This window comes from Pleuronectes platessa, chromosome 5, assembly GCF_947347685.1.
Source record: "Pleuronectes platessa chromosome 5, fPlePla1.1, whole genome shotgun sequence".
Classification (NCBI taxonomy): domain Eukaryota; kingdom Metazoa; phylum Chordata; class Actinopteri; order Pleuronectiformes; family Pleuronectidae; genus Pleuronectes; species Pleuronectes platessa.
This window is the reverse complement of record NC_070630.1, coordinates 12,972,022-12,991,727: the sequence shown is the minus strand read 5'-3', so window position 1 is coordinate 12,991,727 and position 19,706 is coordinate 12,972,022. Positions and strand designations below refer to the sequence as shown.

General features: G+C 41.4%; 1 protein-coding gene across 1 annotated transcript in view; it reads right to left on the bottom strand.

Annotated features, from left to right (window-relative positions):
- The window catches only part of grik4 (glutamate receptor, ionotropic, kainate 4), a 153,389-nt gene that overhangs the window by 105,085 nt on the left and 28,598 nt on the right, over positions 1-19,706 (bottom strand). The window contains exons 2-3 of the mRNA XM_053423578.1: positions 14,224-14,388; positions 11,018-11,115 (exon numbers count right to left, since the gene is read on the bottom strand). Coding sequence (XP_053279553.1) covers positions 11,018-11,115; positions 14,224-14,388 — 263 coding nt within the window. The remainder of the gene's footprint in view (positions 1-11,017; positions 11,116-14,223; positions 14,389-19,706) is intronic.

Below are 19,706 nucleotides of genomic sequence, written 5' to 3'. Positions count from 1 at the left end.
GAAAGGGAAGAAGTAAAATAAAGGGAAATGGGGCATCGAGTAAGAGGAGAGAGGAGTGTGAATCACAGCAGCGAAACACAAAGGTGTTCATAATGTTGACGCAGTCGTTCATTGGATCCGTGTCAACATCGTCTTTCGTTGGATATGAAATAAAAAATAAGGCGTATAGGCAGCACTTTAAACTAGTAAAATAAAAACAGAGGCATCGAGCTGGTGCCTGGAAGAATTTTCAGCTTCCCAATTTAGACTCAACTAACCAAATCTAATCACTATGAGAATGTGACGATCTAATCAGATGAGGAAGTCATTTGTTGCGGTGACCTGATGAACCAAGTTGCTTTTTGTCAAAACTGTAACAGATGCGGGATCCCATGTTGAAGTGTTAGCTACGTGCCGTAGTCACAAACTGTGGAAAATACAAAGAGCTGTATTTTAAAAGCACAATAGGTAACAAGCACAAGCAGCGCTCAGCCTGCATGCTCTTTCTGTGACCTTGAAATCAGATTTTTTTGCGTCCTTGTTGTATTTTGGTGCCACATGCAGAGGGCACGTTGCTCAGGTGGAAGGAGAAAAACAAATGTGTGTGTGTGTGTGTGTGGAGGGGGGGGGGGGGGGCGACATTCAAATGAGGCAACACAAAGCGACTTGTTGGTATTTTGGTGAGAGTGTGTCCCAGACTGTGCTGAGGATAAATGTCTCAGTACCGCGTCTATTTTTATCACAACCTCCTGCCAATTTCCTCATTTTATGAACAAGAACAAACGAAATACACACAATAATAACATAATTGTTATCTTATTGTAAGTCGCTTTGGAAAAAAGTGTAAGCTAAATGAAATGTAATAATAATAGTAATACAATAAAGACTCTAATGTAAAGCTATTATTTAAACTCAACACAATCAGATTGGTCCGTGATGACTCACTGTTGTATTGTTCAAATGGGAGACGTCAGCGTGCAGCCGCTAATCCGTCCTATGTGTCTTTTCCTCCTTTTCTGTAAAAAGTTTTATTTCATGTTTTTTTTCTTCTTGAAATCCATTATAGAATAACTGATGTTGTGTGATGGGAAGCAGAGGAGAAAAAGACACTGATCATGTGATCCACAATATCCAGACAACGTGATCATTTCCGGGAGAAGAGTCCTTCCACTTGTAGAGCTGCTGCTCTCGTCTGTTACTGTGAATGATTGGCTGAGCTGCTTCACACCAATGATGTAACATTCAGAGCCCCACCCCCTGATCCATGGACCATCCTGTTTGTTCTGGATGGGGCTGCTGCACCGGTATGAACCAAATTATAAGGCACGATATTAAAAAACTGTAGAATTACCCCATAAAAGAGAAATTGTTCCTTTCTTCTGATGGTCCAAATCAATTGAATTAGATAACAACAGAAACTTAATTCAAGGTACAATCAGAAGCTTTTACCTGAGCTTTCGGCCACATCTCACTGTTGTTCAGTTGATGCCTAACAAGCCTTTTAGGTCTGGACAACTGGAGAAACTAGGTTTAATGATTAACATCATTACATGTATATGTATCACCATTATTATTATTTATCCGGTGGCAATCGTGTCTTATTCAATACTTTCCCTTACAATATATCAATGCAGTGTGTATTTCCATGGATATTCTATTTATTGAGGTAAAAACAAACCCAAAACCCACGTATATCACAGTGCAGGTTCAATATCTGGATGATACTGGTGACCACACATGGAAGCCAAGTAGAAGTTGGATGTGCACAAACAGGAGATGTGGTGCTGGCTTTGCGCTGACCCACTGTGCTGCAGCGTGTCTGGCAGGGACACGGTCTAAAATGAGCAGAGCAACCGTATAAATGGTCTCTAACCAGCTGGGTTGGCTAGCCGGCTTATCATGTCACAAAAAAAGCAATTCCACGCCATGTGTGGCACTGAGCGGCTACCCAAGTTGCCCATTTAAATCAGTTTGGACGGCTTTACACACAGTGTTCAAACACAGGGAAAAAGTGTCTGAACATGTGAATGGCAAAATTAATGAACGCACTTGAATGTGTTAACTATCCAGCGAGAGAATTTCTTATGAAAGCTCCAAAAAGACAAGAAGGAAGCACTGATCCTTCAAATTCTGTTCCCAGCACAGCAAGGGCCAAGGTTTACTGGAAATGTGTTCAATGTCCATTCACAAGCAATCACTAGTGCCTCAGCTTAGTCTGGCAAGGTGGAGGAATCCCACCGGGTTCATTTGAGTGCTAATAAAGTCATCTCGAGAAAATGTGCGACTCCAAACTATCATGGAATTTTAAACTGAGACTGAGAAATGAACAGATTTTTTTTTTCATCAAGACTGAATGGGTTTCTTCAGCAAAACCACAACACCGGTGCTCACAATTGACAAAATACTTCATCTTATGAGCCTGGAGAGAAAGAGGCAGAAAATGAGACGTCTGCCACAGAGTGAGAGAGAGAGAGAGAGAGAGAGAGAGAGAGACACAGAGAACCTTAAAAGCAAAAATTATCTAGCACTTTAACATTTGCACATAAATGACACTCAAGCTGAAAGCATTATTTTAAGTACTTTCTGGGTGGTTGTATAAAAGTGAGTCAGAGTTGTGACTTTGCGCGTGTGTCTGTGTGTTAGAAAAGCACACATCTCTCATTATCACCAATTTTCAGGGCTTGAACTACACCACTGACCCTCAAACTCTGTCCAGTGAGCTCTTTGTTTGCCCGGCGGACCTGCAGGTTCACCTCTAAATCCAACCTGAGCACCACTCAGCTGAAACACAGTCGTCTAATCTCCATGTGCTTCTACAACCAGATGGTTCTGCAAGCCCACAGCAACCTCTGGACATTACAGCGGACATCAATATTCATGACTTCTTCTGACACTTGTTTAAATCAGAGAGGAATACGTTTCGCCTCTTTAGCAGACAAGTGCGTACACGGCACATTTCATCCTTTATGGCAGAAGACAGAAAGAATGAGGTAAAATGTAATAAGAACTGAACGCATGATGTCCAAGGTATGAATTCAGAAAATGACCTTAGACTTTCTATGAAAATACCAGAAAAAGAGGGTGAATGGAGACGTGTGCACATACGAATGTGGAATTAAAAGGCCTTGAGAACATTCTTTTATATCTAAGCCAGCACTTATAAATAAGAGTCCTATTTCTTATCCTTGCCTTTCACAGGAAACAAATCAACAACAAGAAAAGTGCATTGCATGCCCCAGCTACTCTGGCTATAGCAGAGAAGCACCTGTAAAGCAGAAGGGGGCTCTTATCCAAATCCTGAGTTAATGTTCGTCATTAGTCTGTATTAATCTGCTCTTCCTCAAAATCCTGACCCCGAGGTTTGTTTGCCACACAGCATAAGATGAAAACAAACTACCGAACATGATGTGCACTGTCAACCCCTCTGCAGTTGCTGTTTCTCTATTTGTCACTATTAGTGTGAAAACCAGATGGGCTCAGCCGCTCCAGTGAAAGTAGCCTCGGCAGCGGCAGTGGAACCCGCGGAGTGATTGATGCGGACGTGCAGATGATGTGCTGATCACCTTGTGGGGTCTGTCAGCCGCAATATTGCTGCCAGTGTCCCAGGGGACCAGCTGCCGGAGCAACGGCACCCACAGCCTCACGCTCACAGTGAAGTATTAGGTGGTCACGTCGCACAGTGGCACACATAGTCACACACACACACTTAAATGTTATTTGCGATTTTACGACACACAATCCAGAGAACAAAAACATTTGCATGCGACTATTTTCATAATTTCGTCATCATATTTTTCATCCTATTTTCCTTTCTTTATGTACACGCACTTTGAATGGCAGGTGGTGGGGGTGTCTGAGTGGAAAAGTAATATTGAGAACAAACACCTGCTCATATCCACCAGAAAAACTACTTATCTCCTGCTCAGCAGTCGTCAGAGCTGCGCTACAGACTATTTGGCTGCCAAGTAAAGAGAATAAAGATTTACATTATTTCCCGACGGACGGTGTGTGTTTCTCTTCTGCGATGCTCAATGAGCCTGAACCCTAGACCTGCTCCTTATGTGCTGCTCAAGATATGTTCACCATCCTAGTAGTATGTGAGCCAGGTCCACTGTTGTGAGGTTTCCCACTGTGATGGACCTTTAACGTGGTCAGAACTCAAATGATTTGAGGGTGAAGACAGAAAGTTACAAAAAGAGGTCCTGGATTTTTGAGGTAAAAAAGGAAGTAAAAGAGGAGTTCTGCTTTTTTTCCAAGTCCTTTTTTTCCTCCGGAGTGACTCAATGGTTTTCATATGTAATTTAGTTAACATGCTGTGATATAGGATCTGTAACTTAAATACAGTTTAATTGGGTTGTTACGGCAAAAGGCTACTAATAACAGGCCATGTTTTTTTTTTTAAACTAGATTCTACTTCTCTTCACCTATAGTAAAAAAATCTGATTTAACCTGTTTATGGGCTCAATATAGATATTAATTGAGATATAGACATTATGGAAGGAACGTGTTTCCATTACATCATATGTGTGTTTATCTTGGTAATGATAACTATTGAAATATTCACAATGTGACACCAGCGATGTTGATGAAACCAGTGTACTGCCCCCCCCCCCCCCCCCCCCGCGCTTCAGAGTGACCATGACAAGAGCAACGTGACCTCCTCTCAAACACACGCACACACACACCAGCTGCTGACTCCACTGATTTGCATACCTCCAGAATGAGATGGGCGACCTAATCAGGGAAATCCGCTGCATAGTGTTTGATTGGAATAAAAATACTCAGACTCTAGCAGCCAGGGACGACCACTGAGCTAAAACCATTTAATCCTGATCCTTAGGAAACCACGCGGCTACGACCGCTGCTCTTCTGGTTCTCTAGCTGTGCAATGAAGGAATGGAGCAGTCTTTGATATGAAGACTAGAATAAAAGACCAGCAGCGAGTCCTGATGACCACAAATTGGAGTCATCAGGCTCTATTATGCCATGGATTGTTGGACAAGTTAAAACTAAGTAATTTATTGCAGTTTACAAAACAAAGAATGATATAAAAGGATCATGGTAATCCCAAGGAAACCTGATTTTCTCCTGGATGTATCCATCTTTTGATTTTGTTTATCAAAATCCCTCATCTCTACCTTGAAAATTAATGATCTTTCATGACTCATCCAACTCCACTACTTATCTTGTTATATAAATCTGTAAAACTGACATCAGGAGTGTAAATATATGATGAAGCTGATTTAATTGTCCAATTCCTAACAACATTTCCAGAATCACTTCACGCACTCTTCAGCTCAAAAGGTTTCTCCTCCTCGTCTTTAACCGGTGGTGAGAGAACAAGATCTGCTGCTTCTTCTTAAGCTGAAAAATCAAATTCTCTTTGATGTTCAGGTGAGAAATATGACACATCAAAAATTTTGCGTTTCCCACTTCATCGAGTGAAAGGTGGAACACTTCAAACCATTTGAGGATCTTAAACACATGTAACAGAATTGTAAAGCCTATTCATGGACTAAAATACTTCACCATGTACAACGCCAAAATCTCAAATAGGTGTAACCCAAATACGTCAAAGCTGAATGTGGTCAGAGTTGCACCAACTTGAATTTAGAGGGGCCGGTTGAAAAATTGTTTTCCTCCAAACACAATTTTGAGTAAAGCTGTTCTTCAAGATCTACTGTAAAAAAGAGGTGGTGAAAGTAAACAGACATTTTCCTCAAGTACTATTATTTAGTTAATATTCACAATAATTGTAGTTTACTTAAATATATTTATATACAGTCATATTTATATACCGTAGTAGTTTCTATTTGAGTAATTCCTCCTCTGCAGTCCAAATGAATAACACTGATTCTATGTCACTTCTCTTAACTTATTGACCCTTGTAGCTTTGAGCATAGAGTTATTTTAATTAGTTGTCATATTACAAATTTTGAGGATACTACAACTGAACTTACACAAGGCAATAGTGAAAAGAGCTTGTAGTTCAGAGCTACCAGAGAATGACACAATACTGAGGAACATAATGTACTTCTCTTAGACTTTAAAAATGTATATTTCAGAGTACTGTCCGAAATAACCTCTTATCACAAACAGCAGCAGGAGAATTTCCGCTTACTTTGCCAATGTTGTTTATCCCCTTTTCATTTGGACCTGAAGTGGTTGATGCTGACTTTGCTCGATGCTCCTCAAACGAGGGGCTGCTCGAGATGCAGAGGCTGCTAAACCACGAGGGTCAGATGAATGTCTGCTCAGCTGATCGCACAATCTCATACAAATGATGAAGGAGCGGAGTTTAAGCCAATGACGATTTTTGATGAGAGACGGTTGTTGGAACATGGTTGGTCCGTTATGACTGTGACCTCGGTTAGACTTGGAACACTCGAGGGCCAACTGACAAACCTTCCAGAATGCTATTTAATTGAGACTTCTTGAAGGTAATAAATATTTAAAACCTCTTTCACAAACTGATGTTTATTTCAAATGAAAATAAAAGATAAATACCATGCATAATTAGATACAATCCTGCAAGTTCCTCTTCCATATTTTTATGCATGAGTTCTCTGATTCTTTCCTTTTTCTGTCTGTGTTGGATGTTTGATGGACTCACTTACTCCATGACGACCTGTTCCTACTCTACTGACCCACCAAGGAGAAACACTGGCTGGCTCCTTGTAGAATAAATCAGGCAAGGGGGGAGGCGGAGGATAGAGGAAGAGAGAGAGAGAGCGCTCATTATGTGTTTAATCAGTGATGACTTTGCTTTTTAATATATATCTTTCAGTTTGCTGAATAAAACATCAGTCCCTCCTTGAGATCCACAGCCAGGGTGACCACGGAAGGTCACAGAGTGGCTTCACATCCTGCTGTTAATTTTATTATCATGACAAAGCAACGGCCCCTTAAGACGGGAGAAGGTTGGTTCCTCGTCTGGCCAATGATAATTCTGATGATTAACTGAGGGGTGAGGAGGCCACTTGGCAGTTAGTGAGAGTCTATGAATCCCATTGAGTGTATTAATAACCCAACAGTAATGTATGGGATTTAGAAAACGGATAGTGTCCTATAAAATATGATCTGCTCACTTCATGAAAATCTAGAGCTATAAGAGAGGTGAGGTGGAGGTGAACCCTGTTCGAAGCATTACCACAAGATAACTTAAGATCGAAACAACGTTAGCTAGCATTAGCTTCTAAGCCTTAAAAAAATTTGAAAATAATCAAAGAGTACAGGGATCGAGCTGCAGACTTCAAACAAGTACTTGACCTTGAGCATTTGAGTGCAGCCACCAAAGGTCATATATGTCTATTGCATTTCATAGGTCACTGCATATTTCCCCCTGGCAGTGAGGTAATTCAATACTACTGGAATAGTTCTGAATTTTTAGGTATTAACCTAAATTCTGAACGGGCTTCAGACTACAGTCTTGGTCAAGGTCTGATGTAAATGACTTTCCAAGTCAGTGTGTAAGGAGTAAAGGACAAAGACTTGAATATGTGAGGACACCATTTTATAATCTACCCTCCGTGACAAACATGGAAATTCCTCTGAGCTTTAAAGTATTCTGTTCATCCAAATGAACACTTCTCATACCCAAGTACAAAAGGAAGGGATGAATGGTGATTACATTTTAAGACAGTGCGGGGAAGCTGTGAATCGTGTGGACCAGTATTGAATCCTTTGAGTATTTCAACCATACACTGTAAGTATCTGTTAACTCCAAAACGTCATTTCTCACTTCATGGGGTCTTTCGTATTCACACAGTGGTATTATCACAGTCAGTCTTCCAAAGCAGTCTGGCCTGCCAGTCACTGCCACCAGAGATTTTTCCACAGCAGGGAGTCCTGGTCCGTCTACCACTATAACAGACTGATGTCTCGTTAGAAAGACGGCTGTGCTGAACCAAGGGACATTAAAGAGATGGTAATGGGTTGTCTTTTAATATGGGCTGTCCTTTAATAGTCATGCTGATCAAATTCGTGCAGTTAAAAAGGCGGTTTCCCCGTGGACCAAATCCAATTATGGCAGCGAGCACACCAGAATATACTTGTGGAGGCCAAGTGATTGATGAAGTGAAAGAAAGCTGACATGTAGTTTTGAAAATCTGAAGGTAGTTTATATGTGTGTTATTCATATTTTCAACAGTTTTCTACAAATGGAGCAATAATCAAAACGTGGAGGAAGCGCTGCGTGTCTCAGGCTGATCCGACAGGTGCTCTTTAGTGAAGCTGGTAGAAGTACAGAAGACCTTTGGAGTCCAGGGTAGTGAATAATAAGGCTGTGGTGAAAAAAACACTGTCTCTACGTGAAATATAAATATTTGTTTATCGACCCTAGGCCTCATCAGGGTTAAAAACAAAAGTATAAAAGTTCACAAATGCAGCAAAGCAAAGCAGTAAAGCTATGATGTATAAAATATTAATTTATGTTCTGTAATCGCTTTATATATTCTTTTATGTTTTTTGTGTAGTTCAAAAGTGTCCTCGCTCATCAGACAACAAAACAAAACATTTCAGCCAAGTCAAATAATTCCACCTGAATATTAAGTAAAGCTCTATGTTTCACTTCAATACTCTGATAAGACATAATGGTTGTTGACTAGTTTAATCCCAATAAAAACAATAATAATAATAATAATTGTCCCATCATATCAGTGTTTGGAACAGAATTAGGCCCTCAGACTTGGCATTAAATGATCCATGAAATGAAAATTAAATTCCCCGGGTTTAATCATGTGTGTCTGTGGTAAGGGCTCAATCATATGAATTAATAATTATAAACCACAATGTGTCGGGGAAAAAAAACACCCACAAAATCATATCATATTTGAACTTTTCTCTTCCAGTACAACAGTTCCCACTGCTTGATGACTCATCCTGCACTCAGGGCCATTTACTAATTTTAGTTCCAATGATAATGCTTCCTGGAGGTTTTAACTCCCTCCCTGTGACCTCTGCCAGTTACGACCGGCGCACCGGGACCTAATCTCTCTGATTCATCATTCCAATCCACCGGCGTAGGTGTTGGTGTGAAGTCTGTTGTCATGACTTTACATCTTGAGCTGCTGGCTACTGTGAACTCTGGCATGGGGGCGTGACCGTGACGCACACTCACCACTGTTTGCTCCTGTAAATCCATCGCGCTCTCATGTGCACCCTGAATGACAGTGTGAGAAGTACATGCTTACGACTGGTGTTAGGCCGCCAAGGTTTCTTTGACGGTTTACTGGCCCAATGATTTAGAGGGATGTTACCCTATTTGTCAGTTCAACTGTGACAGACAGGTCACAGTGCCATGAGAGAGAGAGACAGAGAGCCAGAGAAGCCATTTCACTTGCTACGGAGATTACCCACAGTTTGCCTTTCACACATGCACAGCACAACACAGCGGGAGGTTCTCTGCACATACACTTTCACAACAGCATCAAATCCTCTGCATTATTTCGGCGAAAGGTGGAGCAGCCGGGTGCAGCAGGCGGAGGCAGGAAGTAACGGAATTTCTGTGCCAGGAGAGTCATCAAGGGATCCCCTGCTGTCACCTCACATCAAATTCTCCTGACTCTCCAAAGACTTCATACTTTTCTTTTAGGACAAGATGGTGAGTATCTCCTGTACGTTTGTACGTCTTGTCTGCACAAGTTAAGTTGAGGTGTTACTGGCCACCAGCAGATTTAATTGACATAACTTCAGTTGAGCACCTTAGCATCATGTGTTTTGGCCTTGAGGGTAGACTGAGGCTAAAGGTAGACCTGACTGGCTACTGGCTTGTAGTGTATGTCTGAGAGAGAGAGAGAGAGAGAGAGGAGAGAGAGAGAGAGAGAGAGAGAGAGAGAGAGAGCGAGAGAGAGAGCATGTGGCAGCGGTGCAAGGAGGAGCTGAGTATTGAAGTGAGAATGGCTTCAAACAGAATCAACAGCACAAGAGACCAAGTTAGAATAAGACCAGGGTAGCCGGCCACAGAACCCCTACCTTTGCATTTAAGTCCACTTTACACACGTGATGTTCACAATGTGATATTTGCAAGTTCTCTCATCCGACACCTCATTACTGCAGTATATGCCAATCAACATCCTACCAATGCTTGGCCTCTTGGGCACAGGTCGGTGTAGAGGTGAAGAAATAGTGATTAGAAGTGGAAACATTGAAGTAAAAATGGACATATAAACTTAGACGAGAGGAGAGAAGCTCGGCCTCTCTCTAGATTTGGACTGAAGATTTAATTATTTTCCAGCGGCAGCCATTACCATTCACCGAACGCCTTTGTCTGCACTCTGCTTTCACCTCTGTTGACAGACTCAAGGGTCTGGCTGTTTCATTTTTGACTCAGGTTGAAATTAGGTTTTTGGGAAAACAGCTTTTGTTAAAGCCGCTTTGACAACCTATTTGATATTCAGCCTTATTTATTTCAGATCTATCTATTTTTCTATTTCAGGTTAACTTTATACTTTACTTAAACTACACAACTTACTTCCATATTGTTCATACAGATAAAGCCTGATGGGTTAAACAACATTTAGCAATGCACTGATTTTGTTTGTGTTGTGCATTGGTTTAGCTGTTCCACTATGAAGAAAACCTTCACACAACAATGCTGCAACAAAGGAACACAGCATTAACAGTCAGGTGGAACTCCTTTGTCCCCCCCCCCCCCCCCCCCCCCCCCCCTCAGAGGAGGACTGGGTTGACCAGGTGCACCCATGCAAACAAAACTTTGTTTACAAGCGTTTGTTTGGACAACACATCTCCAAACAGTGGCTACCAGTGAGCCAAAGTGCTCCAAGCTAATGAGGTGAACGCAGGAAACCAAGTCCCCAGCGGAGCTTTGATTTGAACGCGACCCGAATGAACACCGTTCAGGTATTTCATCATTTTCACAAACAAGTCGGATTTCATTCCCCCTCAGTCTCCCACAAAATAAACCCACATAGCTGCTAATGAGCATCAGCGTTCCAAGCTCTGTGTTGCTGGTGGTGTGTGAGTGGGCTGCCGAACCTGGGCCTGCAGGCACACAGGTCTGTTGGGTGCATCAACTCACCTCCTTCTCTCCGCAGATATTGCTGATGATGGAGTTGGAGGCCGGACTGGCGGAGGGGCCGAGGACTGCCACTACCCCTTTGGACATGATCTGGCACACTGAGAGGAGCAGGGGGTGGAGGACGGAGGGGTGGGAGGGGGACAGAGACAGGGAGAGACAAAACAAGTCAATCGGTGCTAAAGAGGAAAGTAAAGTGCAGGACTTCTCCAAGAATCTGAGGCAAGCCATTTAAAAAAAAAAAGGCCTCTTCAGTCCGATGTTAATGGATTCACATGCTGACTATCTCAGCCTCTTAACAGATAGCAGCCTGAGCCAGCGCTTCTATTGTCTCAGGGGAAGCTGATTCTACATGTGTTGGTGAAACGTCTACAAGGCCGAATGCATTTGTCCACACTTGAAATGCAAAGCGTGATGCACATACAAAAACAATCCTACAGCGTCTGTCCCTGAGAGTTTCATAGTCTCTGGGAGGAACTCATAATCTTACCACAGACAAAAACAGAGACATGCAGTAACACCTATTGGCTTAAAATATTAAATCTCCTATTTGAACATTTGCATAGAAACGACATAACGTTCAGAAAAGGGACACACAAATCTCATCTTGTCTAACAGATTCTAAACATACAATTAACTTCTTAAAAATACTCTTACACAGGAACATTAAGAGAATGAGAGTTTAATGTACACAGACCAAATGCTTTACCCTCCTATAACGGAAAACCAAATGGTATTTCTTGTGGTTTTATAATCCTTAGCTTCTAATTAAACCTCCACAGTCGAGGATGTGAGTCTGTGCATCTGACTCACATCATTTAATTGTGGTGGGGAGAATGCAGAGCATTAACCAGCTCTGTGTGTGTTGGTGGCAAAGGGGAACGGTTTTCTGACCCAAGCCATGAATCAAGAGACAGTGAATCAAATGATTAATAAGTCATTAATAATCATTCCATAGTCACCCATGGGGGCAGAAAGACATGAACACACAGACGCTTTACACAAACACGCATGTACGCACACAGTTTTTCAGACACACACCAATGCACACATGCTTGCACGGGTTCCCCAAATTAAAACGCCACATGATTTGACTCCCAGCAAAAATGCTCCTCGTCCTTTTGCTACTTAAATTTTCTCTCTTTATGATAGCTGGCATTGTGTGAGTCTCTACATTACATGCACACACGTATATGCATTCAGACATAAATATTCGCTCGCTCACAGTTTATCTTTTTTCCCCGAGACATTGGCATCAGTGTCAAGGCGTTTATCACTGCCATGAATTGTCAGAATAGAGCTGTGCTGCTAACTGAAAGGAAATTATGGTCAGAAGGTCACTAGTTCGAGCGAAGTCAATTTTCCCATCTCAACATCGACTTTCCCTGATCAATAGGACTTATTGAACCTTGGAACGATTAGAACCGTGATGAATTGGAACGGATAAATACTTGACATGTCTGCTGGTTACTACCTGAAGAAAAGATGCAGACAGACACTGAAAAAGAAAACATGGCAGTACACAGACAAAACCAGAACCAAAAACCTGCATGTGTACACACATTAGCCTTTATATGAAATGGAGATAAGATCCCAGATATGAACACCACCATGTTGTGCATTTGGAGTCTGCACATGGGTGATTGGGGGGTGGAGCTGCGGTAGCAAGATCCTGTCGATACATGTGTTCGACCAATAGTGAGCCGTCTCACACGTCAATCACGTTTTTAGCGTTAAATAGGTAATTAAAATTAAACTTACTGGAAAAAGGTTGCAATAGAACATTCTTCAGTTTTTCATTATGTCTCTTCCACTAACATGGAGGAGGTGCTCAGCACACACAGCCACTATAGCAAGAGAGAATATCTGGAGTCTTGTCATGCGCTATTTTCTACCTTCAAAAAGCAGCAGCCAGTCTAGTGATGCATGCAGGAGCAATATACTACACAGGTACACAGTAGGTGTTTGAAAGGGGGGGGGGGGGGGGGGGGGGATAGGGACTTTGCTGGGCAGGTAGTTTCTCCCTCTGTGATATTTTCATCTAACCGCGGCCACTGATCCGTCCCTAATCCACAGACACACACATACACCACACACACACACACATAAAACATTAGCTTAAAATACACAAAGTTCAGCATGCATACCCAGGAACATACTCAGAAACACGGAATGGTTTGTGGTAAACCAGGCAGAGAAAGTAATAGAGTTTCTCCTTGTTGTGGTAAGTGAAGCGGTGTTTCCGTGGATTAAGCGATGCCACGGTGGCTCTTTGGTTTGTGAAAGTGGAAATGTGCCGTATTGAAAATCCGTTCTCACACTTCTTGTCATGGCTGTTTATTTTGTTTTTTGGGGGGTCAGACCCATGCTGTAGTGTATTGCTGCTGGATTGTTTTCAGTACAATCGGTCAATATCAATGATAAAAACAAATATTTAATTATTAAAGAATATTTCCTTCACCTATATGCTATTAACCCAAACCCAACTGCGACACTAACCCTAACCCCGATTGCAACCCTAACCCTGATTGCGACCCTAACCCTAATCACGACCCTAACCCTAACCTACACTTACCAATCATACAAACTCATAAATGGGACCAATCAAACGGGCGTGCCCTCATTAGTGGTGGTAGAGCCTAATCCCAAGTTTCTACGACGTTCACCAAAAACTTAGACCAAAACATCTCCACAGAGTTTTTCACAGATTGGGATTTTTCCCTTCCGAAGGTCGTAGAGCTTGGGGATGGTACCAATCGATCGGCTGTACCCTTTTATTTTTTAAAATTATAATAATAATCCTTACAATTTCATTAGGGCCCTCGGGCCCTGTATACAAAACAATAGAACAGACATAAATACACCTTTTGATTCCCGTAGCTTTCAAGAAATCCTAGTTCCTTTTGTGATTCTATGACACACCATCCACTGCCATCCGTTTTGGTTTGCTTCTGTTTGACCAAAGTATTGTACAACCACACAGACACATATCTGAACAAGGGGGGGAGAGTGTGTGCAAGATGGAGTGAAAAAGAAGACCGTAGGCCTGAGTGACAGACAGGTTTAAGTGTGATTCTGGACTGGATCCAGCGGTGCCTTAACTTTAATGCTTTCTCCATGTTTTTCTCTGACTCAACACACCGACAGACCTAACGCCCAAATGAACGAACGCACACACAAACTCTTTTTTCACTTGCTGTGTCACTTACTTGTTTCCCCCATCTCATATTCACTGTCTCTCAGCAGTTCAAAGATGTCCACCTCCAACTTGCCAGTTGTGGAGCGGTTGGAGTTCCTGTTGATGCTGTCCTTGGCCAGCGTGATGGCTAAACGCTCTCCTCTGCTGCACTCCATAGGGTCATCAAGGATGGCAGCTGCGGGGGGGGGGGAGGGAAAAGAGCGATGGTTTGTGATGGTGAGAGTAGACACGAAACGATAAATAAGTATCTGCAGTGCACAGACAGGCTATTTTTTGTGGGCCAGGGCTTCCCACATGGCCAATGATCATTCAATCCGAGAACCTGCTAAGACAGGTCATGTATTTAGACTTTTTTAGATACAGAATAAAAGTTCACTCCACTGAAAGTTGCTCCCGAGGTGTATGGATTTATTAGCACCAATACTTGGGTGACATTTTGTGCACACTGCTCTCCATTAATCTAAAGTGCTGACAAAGGCACAGTGTTGTTTTTTTAATAAAACCACACTTTGGAAGCAGCTTTTAGTGCCTGGAATCTACTTTTCTGCTAAAAGGGTGAGTGCTATTTAATGTAAATATTGTATCTGTACAATAAAACCTTGGAACCTTGAAAGTTTAAAATCGTGGTTGGATTTTCAAGAACACGACAAAAAGAAAAGAATTACAGTAAATTGTTTAAGGCAGAAAAGGCTTGAAAAGGAAATGTGCTGGCTGTTTGGTTTTCAGAAAGGCAGAGTAAAGACTTAATACTCCAGTCACTGCTGCAGATTTTCAGAGATACTACACTATTAAAACATTGTCAGAGGAGTATAAAATAATGAAAGGAGACAATATGTTCTACTAAGAATGAATTCATACTCATTCTGTAAGTTTAATGTATTAAAACAACAGATGTCTCTCCTGTAAATGGCAAAGCTCAGCCCCTTACAAAGAAAGTAAATACAGTGCCTTGCATAAGTATTCACCCCCTTTGGACTTTTCTACATTTTGTCATGGTATAACCACAGATTAAAATTTATTTCATCGTGAGTTTATGTAATGGACCAACACAAAATAGTGCATCATTTGGAAGTGGGGGGAAATATTACATGGATTTCACAATTATTTACAAATAAAAATCTGAAAAGTGTTTAGTGCATATGTATTCACCCCCTTTACTGTGAAACCCCTAACAAAGATCTGGTGCGACCAATTGCATTCACAAGTCACATTTGCAAGTCACATAATTAGTAAATAGGGTCCACCTGTCTGCAATTTAATCTCAGTATAAATACACCTGTTCTGTGACGGACTCAGAGTTTGTTGGAGATCATTACTGAACAAACAGCATCATGAAGACCAAGGAGCTCACCAAACAGGTCAGGGATAAAGTTGTGGAGAAATATGAAGCAGGGTTAGGTTATAAAAAAATATCCAGAGCTTTGAACATCTCTCTGAGCACCATAAAATCCATCATAAGAAAATGGAAAGAATATGGCACAACCGCAAACCTACCAAGAGGAGGCCGTCCACCCAAACTGAAGAGTCGGACAAGGAGAAAATTAATCAGAGAAGCAACCAGGAGGCCCATGGTTACTCTGTAGGAGTTGCAGAGATCCACAGCTGAGGTGGGAGAATCTGTCCACAGGACAACTATTAGTCGTCTACTCCACAAATCTGGCCTTTATGGAAGAGTGGCAAGAAGAAAGCCATTGTTGAAAGGGATCCATAAAAAATCCCGTTTGGAGTTTGCCAGAAGCCATGTGGGAGACACAGCAAACATGTGGAAGAAGGTGCTCTGGTCAGATGAGACCAAAATTGAACTTTTTGGCCTCAATGCAAAACGCTATGTGTGGCGAAAACCCAACACTGCCCATCACCCTGAGCACACCATCCCAACAGTGAAACATGGTGGTGGTAGCATCATGCTGTGGGGATGCTTCTCTTCAGCAGGTACAGGGAAACTGGTCAGAATAGAGGGAAAGAACGATGGAGCCAAATACAGGGAAATCCTTGAAGAAAATCTGATGCAGTCTGCAAAAGACTTGAGACTGGGGCGGAGGTTCATCTTCCAGCAGGACAATGACCCTAAACATACAGCCAGAGCTACAAAGGAGTGGTTTGGATTAAAGAATGTTAATGTCTTAAAATGGCCCAGTCAAAGCCCAGACCTCAATCCAATAGAGAATCTATGGCAAGACTTGAAGATTGCGGTTCACAGACGGTCTCCATCCAATCTGACTGAGCTTCATCTTTTTTGCCAAGAAGAATGGACAAACCTTTCCATCTCTAGATGTGCAAAGCTGGTAGAGACATACCCCAAAAGACTTGCAGCTGTAATTGCAGCGAAAGGGGGTTCTACCAAGTATTGACACAGGGGGGTGAATACTTATGCACCCAACAGATGTCAACTTTTTTGTTCTCATTATAGTTTGTGTCACAATAAAATTTATTTTGCACCTCCAAAGTACTATGCATGTTTTGTTGATCAAACGGGAAAAAGTTTAAGTCTATTTGAATTCCAGTTAGTAACAGTACATAATGGGAAAAAGTCCAAGGGGGGTGAATACTTATGCAAGGCACTGTATGTCATCTCATATTATATGCAGAAAAGGGTAGTTTGATATCAGCATAATAACTGAGTGGGATTGGTATTAAGAAGGCTGTTAGTCATTCCTTATCTCACAATGACTATTGAGTGGTACATTATGAGCAAGTACAGCAACAATAAAAGACATTCAGAAAGCAGGTTCAACTTTGTAACATGTACCTGACAGCCACCTTGTTTCTCACAGAATTACAAAGTGTAAATGGATTATATTCAAAATAATATTGGTATGAATAAAAATATGAACTCATTCTATGACCCTTAACAGCAGATGTCACTTTGTCAGTACGGCTGAAAAAATGTACTCAATAAATATAATACACCTCATAACTAATGCAGTGTAAGATATCAGCTCAACAATAAATTGTTCCTTTATGAAAGTTATGAACTGATTTGAATGAGGTGAACAAGTAACATGAATACTTTTCAAAATGACACAATGCTGTTCAACAAAATTAAAACACAGTTCAATCAACACCTCTTCAACAGAAATACCGAACATTGTGACCTTTGAGTCGGTAGGATTGCTGCTATTTCAGACTGTTGAATAAGATTGAAGTTGTGTAAGCTAGATGGTCCAAATATAAGAGATTTGTCCATGTCCCATACAGTAACATGGAGTAGGCTCGGTTTGAGAACCTTGCTGCAGCCAGCCACCAGGGGGCAATCAAGGCACTCTGTTAACCCTAAACTGCCTCAATGCTCAGCTTTTCCACAAGAAATTCACAATTAATTAAACATATCACATATAACCAGTTAATCATGCCTCAGCCTAAATACATCAGCAGACTGCACGGAGATCCAGTATTTAAACAAGCTATAGCCAAGTGCTAAAAATCAGACTATAATTTTCCTCGGCGCGTCTGGAAAAGGAAAATTATAATATGAGCAACAGGTGGCTGAAAGCTGGCTTTGAAATGACTGTAATTATGTTGGGTTAGCACAGCTTCTAAAAGTTAAATAGATTATATTCAAAGCTCATGTAGAGACAGGGGATACAAGTAACCTACCCGGAAAAGTGTGAAATTAATAAGGTGTTAAAAAAAAAAAAAAGATTCAGTACAACTTGGCTGCAGAGGTAGATGTACTGTAGACTATCCATCAAAAGGAGGGAAAATAGGCGTCAGGATCAGTGTTGTAGCCCGGAGCCTAATCATAACAGAATTGGATGTGCAGAGCTGCACACAGAGCTGGAACATGTTTGTAGTGACCTTTTCTCTTCTGATCACACAGTTGAATAAACATAAACAACTTCATTTGACTTGCAAAGATGAGACGTATCCGCTCGTCTGATGTCATCGCGGGGCTGAGTCACACCAGGCCAATATCCACGACCAGTAAACATGCTCCGCTCGGAAGCAAAGAGTAGCAGTGAAAGGTCGTCCGAGGTTGTACTCATCTCCACAACATAATATGATCAGTGGTATAATACTTGAGCAGTGTGATAAAATCTAAGGCACACGATCAATTAAAATTTTATTCAAAGCGGGGACATGTCTGTGCAGTGAACTCGAGTTACACTTTATGTGCCTTGTAAAAGTGAAGGTAAGCAGGCGTGGTCAAGGTAAGCCTTTAAAAGACTTTTCTTTATGGCTTCATTGTGTAGAATAGTCATCTTACATCTAACTAGCATAATGGCCTCAACATTCACTACAGTCATCTCTAAGAATAGTCTTCAACATACCAAAACCCATAATCATAAATATTCATCTCTCAGGACGTCTGTCTGTCTGTCTGTCTGTCTGGTGATTGACACTTCAGAGCAACTTGAAAAGAAACATGACTTCTTGACAAGATCATGAATAAAGTTCTCATTCTAACATCCAAACATAGGCGTGTTACATCACTGGACTTTAAAGCTGCTACGATTGATATCAATAATGGAGCGAACAGCGACATGTTTGTGAAAGGGGTCGCTCGTAGTGTCCCTCAGTTCTATGGAGCACTTAGGTGTCTTTCAGCTCCTTGTTTTGGTTTCATGGCTGAATAACGCTCACTGTTCCTATCAGCAGTCTAATCTCCACCATTAGTTTTTCTCTCTTATTTGGTTCAAGACCAAAAGCAGAGCAGAAAGGAAATTAATTAGTTTTCAACTTAAGAATCACACTTCAAAACCATTTACTGCTTTTTTTAACTAGGTTATTTAAACAATAACACAAAAAAGGTGATCATATTAATGTTTAAATCAGTTTGTTCCCCACAAGTGGCGGGAATAAAATCTGTTAGATAAATAAAACAAATCTAATAATAAAAAGATAAAATGGCATAACAGCAAGGAGAAAGAGAGAGGTCAGATGAATAGTTTTCAGTTGGCCAAGTTGTTGCACATCATTAATATTCACTAATAATAACTACAGCCACTGAGAGGATCTGGTATGTCAGGGGTGAGACGATGGAAAACATCTTCAGGGAGTTTGGTGCATGATTAGGACAAGGCATGTATAAATTGTGATATTATTATCATTAAATTATGTCTCTACTGTTTTACTTTTGGCCTCACTCTCGACTGGTTTTACCACAATGTGTTATAGTCTATTTCTGAAATTTATATCATCTGTCACAACTTTCTTTAACAAGACAAAAGTGTGCAAATAACTTCTTTCCTCAAGGCCTCAACAAAAGAAAGAACATCAATATATGCAGCAAGGTTAAATACCTTATTCCGGAGTGCAAATCCAGCTACACAGATTTACCCGACCTACAGCAGTGAAATAAACTTATTTCTGAAATGTCTCGGCCTCACCGGAGATTGACTGTTGGGAGTGGTCAATACATGACAGCAGGCAAACAAGCACTGCTGTTTCGACGCAGGTAAAACATGAGCTCAGCCTTGATCCATCGGAACAAATCAATGAGTAGCCTGGAGGTGTGCTGAGGCCCAGTGGAAAGTAAGTAAAAAGGGAGAA